The sequence below is a fragment of the Triplophysa dalaica genome, chromosome 19 (assembly GCF_015846415.1).
Source record: "Triplophysa dalaica isolate WHDGS20190420 chromosome 19, ASM1584641v1, whole genome shotgun sequence".
NCBI classification, from domain to species: Eukaryota; Metazoa; Chordata; class Actinopteri; order Cypriniformes; family Nemacheilidae; genus Triplophysa; species Triplophysa dalaica.
Window position 1 is genome coordinate 14721425 of NC_079560.1, and position 7385 is coordinate 14728809.

The 7385-nt window shown below is 52.1% G+C and overlaps 1 protein-coding gene across 1 annotated transcript; it reads right to left on the bottom strand.

The window, feature by feature from the left end:
* Nucleotides 1-224: 224 nt before the first annotated feature.
* Nucleotides 225-5186, bottom strand: LOC130408292 (zona pellucida sperm-binding protein 3-like). The gene is made up of 8 exons (XM_056731782.1): nucleotides 4731-5186; nucleotides 4532-4653; nucleotides 4340-4443; nucleotides 879-1056; nucleotides 698-815; nucleotides 540-625; nucleotides 375-463; nucleotides 225-292 (listed from the first exon to the last, which is right to left on the bottom strand). Exons 1-8 carry the CDS (start codon nucleotides 5184-5186, stop codon nucleotides 225-227), a joined length of 1221 nt encoding a protein of 406 aa, XP_056587760.1.
* Nucleotides 5187-7385: the final 2199 nt, after the last annotated feature.

Sequence of the window (7385 nt, forward strand, 5' to 3'; positions counted from 1 at the left end):
GTTTGTGTGAAGTTATGCTCACAAACAAAGTTCCAAACCATTGTTCACCCATTTAGCCACAGGGATGTTATTTTTGGGTAGGTACCTACCATTGCAAAAATGCGCTACACTCTCTACAAGGTAAAAGGGCAAACATGTAAATGAGATATGAAAGACTTCCTGAAGGACGACCACTCATAGACCATGTATAAATCACTTAAAAAGGTTTAATTCATCATTTCAAATTACAGTTGACCAAAGCCAAATTCCTTCACATTCAGGGGCCCAACAGATGCTTGCTCCCACCGTAGATCTATGGAGAACAGACAAGCAGTGAGAAACTTCCAAGACCATAATCAGATTCACTTGTAGCTAGTCCGCGTGTTAACCCATACCTCCAAGAATCTGATCGCTTGCGTTACTGCTGCTACAGGTGGAGTCACAGCAGCCACACACCTGATCAGATTCATCCACAGACACCCACCTGCCAAACAAAGACACATCCTCAATGATAAAGGTCAACCTACTGACCCAGTGAAGGCTATTTGGGGGCATCATACCCATTAGGGGAGAACGAGCAAGCCTTCTGCTCAGAACTTGTTGGAGTGGCTACAGGAACCGCCTTCAAAATGCATGTGATGTAGACCTGAAAAGACAACAGGGTTCAGGTTTCCAAACAGTGCACTAGAATGTACTCAAAACCAAGGCAAATACATACCAGCCCACTGTTTGCTTCCTGGAACCTGAAAGCCTCCAGCTGAAACTGCAGCTTATCAATTTGAGTTCGAGGCAGGTAGCGAGAGCTCGAGCCGGTGAACTTGGCATCAACCAGGCACCTGGAGAAGAAACAAGTTAAACACAGTGAAATACTTCTAGGATAGGCTGGGTAAATGTCTTACCCATTATTCTCAATGAAGGAGTATCTGGGAGCAGAGTTCACATCAGGGGACACAGTGGCTATGCAACGGTCCACAAACACACGGAAAGGTACGTGGTTATACATCTTCACAGAGGCCTCAATGTTTACAATGTCACCCAGGAAAAACTGGTTTGAAGGTCTCTCAAACTGCCACTCATCTGTTTCAAGGAAAAATAAATAAGGTCTACAAAATTACTTGAACATAAATAAGGCCCCTCCTTGAACTGCCACCTTACCGTGGTGGAGGGGTTTGAGTACCCGAAAGACCCTAGGAGCTATATTGTCCGGGGCTATATGCCCCTGGTAGGGTCTCCCAAGGCAAACAGGTCCTAGGCGACGGGTCAGACCAAGAGCGGTTCAGAAACCCATATGATGATTACAATTTCGAGGACCGTGACGTCGCCCGGTATGGCGCAGCCGGGGCCCCACCCTGGAGCCAGGCCCGGGGTTGGGGCTCGTATGCGAGCGCCTGGTGGTCGGACCTTCCCCCATGGGGTCCGGCCGGGCTCAGCCCGAAGGAGCAACGTGGGACCACCCTCCCGTGGATTCACCACCTACAGGAGGGACCGTAAGGGGCCGGTGCAAAGTGGAACGGGTGGTAGTCGAAGGCGGGGGCCTCGACAACCCGATCCCTGGACGCGGAATCTAGCTCTAGGGACATGGAACGTCACCTCTCTGACGGGGAAGGAGCCGGAGCTTGTGCGTGAGGTTCAGAGATTCCGACTAGAGATAGTCGGGATCACCTCTACGCACAGCTTGGGCTCTGGAACCACACTCCTCGAGGGAGGATGGACTCTTTACCACTCTGGAGTTGCCAAGGGTGAGAGGCGGCGGGCTGGTGTGGGTTTGCTTATAGCCCCCCAGCTCAGCCGCCATGTGTTGGAGTTTACCCCGGTGAACGAGAGGGTCGCGTCCCTGCGCCTCCGGGTCGGGGATAGGTCTCTCACTGTCGTTTGCGCCTATGGGCCAAATGGCAGTGTAGAGTACCCGGCCTTCTTGGAGTCTCTGGGAGGGGTGCTGGAAAGCGCCCCGACTGGGGACTCCGTCGTTCTGCTGGGTGACTTCAACGCCCACGTGGGCAGCGACAGTGACACCTGGAGGGGCGTGATTGGGAGGAACGGCCCCCCTGATCTGAACCCGAGTGGTGTTCTGTTATTGGACTTCTGTGCTAGTAACAGTTTGGCCATAACGAACACCATGTTCAAGCATAAGGGTGTCCATCAGTGCACATGGCACCAGGACACCCTTGGCCGGAGGTCAATGATCGACTTTGTTGTTGTTTCATCTGACCTACGGCCGTATGTCTTGGACACACGGGTGAAGAGAGGGGCGGAGCTGTCAACCGATCACCACCTGGTGGTGAGTTGGATCCGATGGCGGGGGAGGAAGCTGGACAGACTCGGCAGACCCAAACGTACTGTGAGGGTCTGTTGGGAACGTTTGGCCGAATCGCCTGTAGGAAAGATCTTCAACTTCCACCTCCGGCAGAGCTTCGACCAGATCCCGAGGGAGTCTGGAGATATTGAGTCCGAGTGGACCATGTTCTCCACCTCCATTGTCAACGCAGCCACTCGGAGCTGTGGCCGTAAGGTCTCCGGTGCCTGTCGAGGCGGCAATCCCCGAACCCGGTGGTGGACACCGGAAGTAAGGGATGCCGTCAAGCTGAAGAAGGAGTCCTATCGGGCCTGGCTGGCTTGTGGGACTCCCGAGGCAGCTGACAGGTACCGACAGGCCAAGCGGACTGCAGCCCGGGTGGTTGGGGAGGCAAAAACTCGGGCCTGGGAGGAGTTCGGCGAGGCCATGGAGAAAGACTATCGGTCGGCCTCGAAGAGATTCTGGCAAACGGTCCGACGCCTCAGGAGGGGGAAGCAATGCCCCACCAACGCTGTTTACAGTGGAGGGGGGCAGCTGTTGACCTCGACCGGGGATATCATCGGGCGGTGGAAGGAATACTTCGAGGATCTCCTCAATCCCGCCGTCACGTCTTCCATTGAGGAAGTAGAGGCCGAGGGCTCAGAGGCGGACTCGCCCATCACCCGGGATGAAGTCACCGAGGTAGTCAAGAAACTCCTCGGTGGCAGGGCACCGGGGGTGGATGAGATCCGTCCTGAGTACCTCAAGTCTCTGGATGTTGTGGGGCTGTCTTGGCTGACACGCCTCTGCAGCATCGCGTGGCGGTCGGGGACAGTGCCCTTGGACTGGCAGACCGGGGTGGTGGTCCCTCTTTTTAAGAAGGGGGACCGGAGGGTGTGCTCCAACTACCGGGGATCACACTTCTCAGCCTCCCCGGGAAAGTCTATGCCAGGGTACTGGAGAGGAGAATCCGGCCGATAGTAGAACCTCGGATTCAGGAGGAACAGTGTGGTTTCCGTCCCGGTCGTGGAACACTGGACCAGCTCTATACCCTCTTCAGGGTGCTGGAGGGTTCATGGGAGTTTGCCCAACCAATCCACATGTGTTTTGTGGATCTGGAGAAGGCATTTGACTGTGTCCCGCGCAGCATCTTGTGGAGGGTGCTCCGGGAGTATGGGATTCGGGACCCTTTGCTAAGGGCCATCCAGTCCCTCTACGACCGAAGCAGGAGCTTGGTTCGCATTGCCGGCAGTAAGTCAGACTTGTTTCCGGTGCATGTTGGACTCCGGCAGGGCTGCCCTTTGTCGCCGGTTCTGTTCATAATTTTTATGGACAGAATTTCTAGGCGCAGCCAGGGGCCGGAGGGCGTCGAATTTGGTGACCACACGATAGGTGGAGAGTTCCTGTCTCAAGTGGAGGAGTTCAAGTATCTGGGGGTCTTGTTCACGAGTGAGGGAAGGATGGAGCGGGAGATTGACAGACGGATCGGTGCAGCTTCTGCAGTAATGCAGTCGCTGTACCGGTCTGTCGTGGTGAAGAAGGAGCTGAGCCGCAAAGCGAAGCTCTCGATTTACCGGTCAATCTACGTTCCTACTCTCACCTATGGTCATGAGCTGTGGGTCATGACCGAAAGAACAAGATCCCGGATACAGGCGGCCGAAATGAGCTCTCTCCTCAGGGTGGCTGGGCGATCCCTTAGAGATAGGGTGAGAAGCTCGGTCACTCGGGAGGAGCTCAGAGTAGATCCGCTACTCCTCCACATCGAGAGGGGCCAGCTGAGGTGGCTCGGGCATCTTTTCCGGATGCCCCCTGGACGCCTTCCCGGTAAGGTGTTCCGGGCATGTCCCACCGGGAGAAGACCCCGGGGAAGACCTAGGACACGCTGGAGGGACTATGTCTCCCGGCTGGCCTGGGAACGCCTCGGTGTCCCCCCGGAAGAGCTGGAGGAAGTGGCTAGGGAGAGGGAAGTCTGGGCATCCCTGCTTAGACTGCTGCCCCCGCGACCCGGCCCCGGATAAGCGGTAGAAAATGGATGGATGGATGGATGGAAATTACTTGAAACTACATTCAAATCGACATAATACATACCAGTCATAAGCTTGAGGGAGAAGACCAGCCGCTCTTCTGCAACCTTAGTAGCTGCATATGGCAACCACGTGGGCACCAGGACATTGCTGCTCACATTATGCATTCTGTAGATTATTGAAAAAAAAAGGTTGGTCACCACAATATATCTTTCACTACACGCATAATACAGCCACCTTGAACCCAGAACCGCACCTTGGATAGTGACACTCAATACTGACCACAGCACCACTACTCCTGACAATAGGAACACCATTTGAAAACTCTTGGGGAGAATAGACCAGGGAGAAGGTATAAACAAGCTCATCTTCGGTCACCTAAAGAAACAAGAATGTTAATCAAGAATTATTCAAAACCTAAAGATCACTTTTGGTAAGAGGATCAGTCTTTTCACCGTTAACATGCTGCCACATCCATGCAGTTCTGATTCAAAGAGGAGCACTCGAGCATTGTTGTCCTGCCCTGTTGGTGCACAGACTCCCAGTGCAAAACCAGAAGCCATTAGTAGTTGTCCAGTCCCAAAGAAGTCCTCCATCACTTCCACATACACGGAATTCTCACCGCACTGAGCCCCTACACTATTGGGAGGCAAAGGGTTCCGCAGCTCGAAAGGAATCTCTGGCTGTACAGGTTCTTCGGGTAGGCTTGGAAAGGTCCACGCCAGTGTTTCCATGGGACCCTGCAAAAGCTGTTTAGACTGAACACCAGGAGCATCTTGACCAGGCTTTCCACCAACCACACCAGCAGTCTGCATTGAAAACGGAGAAGGAAATCTCTGTGGCACAAGGATGGGGTTGTTGGTTTGGGAAGACTGGGGCATTCTGGTTTCGCTCTGCTGAGGAACTTGCATTTGTGACCATGGCCTAAATGTACTAGGTTTCTGTGTTTGAGCTGATCTTCCTCGCCATTGTGCATCAGACAAGTCAACCGCAAGCACCAGCACCAAGCCAAATACAGCTTGCCACAGCCCCATCATTGCTGTACTTGAGTTTCCGTGAAGCGTCAAAAGCCCAGCATAAAAATTTATACATCTGGAAATCAGGATGGCTCCACCCCTCTAGTGATTGGCGTAATGCTATTCTAGACTTGTTCATTTACCTATCCCGCTTGCAACAGGTGGATGTTGTGTGACATTTAGAACGCAGATGGATATCGGGATGTTGGTCATTTGTATTAAGAGCTCATGTTGCTTTATTAAATGAGGCCTAGTCCACACGTACACGGGTATGTAATAGAAAAAAATCGTACTTGGACAGAGTATATCCAAATCGTCAGTATCCATAAAAGAGAAGGCGAGGAATTCCCGGATGTCTTACTGGTGAAGCCCAGATTCCGATGCACTCAGCCACAGATACTTCAGATACTTCTATATTACTATATCCCATGAGCCCACGGTACAGAATACCAGGCAGGACCGCAAAAAAGTCTCAGCCGACTTTCCTGTACAATTATACATTTTGTTTATTATTGTAAAGCTAATGTAATATAAACATTGACCTTGATTTGTTCTTAAATTGACCGTGTTTTACAATGTGCCTTGTTTCAATCCATAGCATTGCAAAGCATTAATATTGAGCTTTCAGCAGTTAATTTAGGTTTGTGTTTTAAATGTACATTTCCCCCTTCAAATTATTATTGCTTAAATGTTTTTTTTTAACTCGCAGATAAACAAAATGCATGATAATTATTCGCAAGATCATTTTAATCAGGTGGTTTTAATGGACATGTCACCGGGTGGCTTGATTGCTGGCCATAACAAGCGGCAGCTGAAGCGAATTAAGCTGCGCTTCATGGAAGCACGCGCTCAGGACGAGGGTGTATAAAAGAGTGGTGTTCTGGGCAAGCAAGGGGTGGTGTATCTGGGCTGGTGTGTGTCTTGACGGCGGCGTAACCGGAGAGAGCTGAAGGTTGGATGTCTGATCGGTGTTCTAGTGGGAAGAGATTACACAGCAGAGGGGAAGGTCGCTGATGTGTTCACGTCAAACTTCTGCAGTCGCCATCCTTGGAGTCATTCACCCTACAGTAAGAGGAGAAACAGGTCGACTAATCACTGTGGATGAAGTGAGTTTGCAGTGTCTGAGAGAGTGAATTACACACGCGTGAGGATTTCTAAGAGTGATTTATGCACGAGTGTGGTGAGGTCTAACGACTGTGTTTCTCCAGAAACTGAGATGAATGACAATTGACGTCTGCATATGAAGATCCTTTTGAATTGATCTGCCTAAAGCTGTGTTCAGGTTTTCCTTTGTGCCCGGAGTGGCGACGGACTCAAGCTGAGCTTGAACACCGCCATTGCCTGTCCCTTGGGGAAGAGGTGAAGCTGTTGTCCTTCCGCCGACTGGTCTACGAACTCACACACCAGCCGAGCCCGAACACCGTCGTTGTCTGTCCCTCGGGGAAGAGGAGAAGTTGCTGTTCTCCCCTGGATTGTTCTGTGAACTTACACACCAGCCGAGCCCGAACACCGTCGTTGTCTGTCCCTCGGGGAAGAGGAGAAGTTGCTGTCATCCCCTGGACTGTTCTGTGAACTTACACACCAGCCGAGTCTGAGCATTGTCGGCTGCCTGTCTCACGAACACTTCCGAGGAGACGAAGGAAGCCACTGTCTCACCCACGAACATTTGCATCACTGCTTTTAATGTTTTAAGTTAATAAAATACTTACCCTTTTAAATCCACTTCTTGTTGTCCGCCTCTTGGTGTCCTCGGGTGTCTGCTCCTCCGGAGTGTGGTTATTGGCCCTCGGCCCTAACATCGGTGACATCACTTTTGGCGTAGTCGGCAGGGTTACCACTCGGAGTTGAGCGGCCGGAGGACCCAGGATGGCGGACGAGGACTTGCCAGCCGTCCGGCAGCCGATGGCATCTATGTTCATGGGAGTTCCGTGGGCTCAAAAGTATGGTGGATCTGGCTCTGAGTTGAGTTTTTCGGACTGGAGGGCGCAAGTGGAGTACTTGGCCGGACTGCAAGGGCTCAGTGAAGCCCAGAAGATACAGTTTGTCTTGAATTCACTTGAGGGGGAGGCGAAGAGAGAAGTCCGAGCAGCACCT

Excerpts from the sequence above, each read along its gene's own strand:
- LOC130408292 (XM_056731782.1), bottom strand. The coding sequence starts at position 5,186 with ATGCAAGTTCCTCAGCAGAGCGAAACCAGAATGCCCCAGTCTTCCCAA. Across the intron at positions 4,654-4,730 it reads GATGTGGCAGCATGTTAACG|GTGACCGAAGATGAGCTTGT; the intron begins GTGAAAAGACTG and ends TTGTTTCTTTAG. Across the intron at positions 1,057-4,339 it reads CTCCCTCAAGCTTATGACTG|ATGAGTGGCAGTTTGAGAGA; the intron begins GTATGTATTATG and ends TCCTTGAAACAG.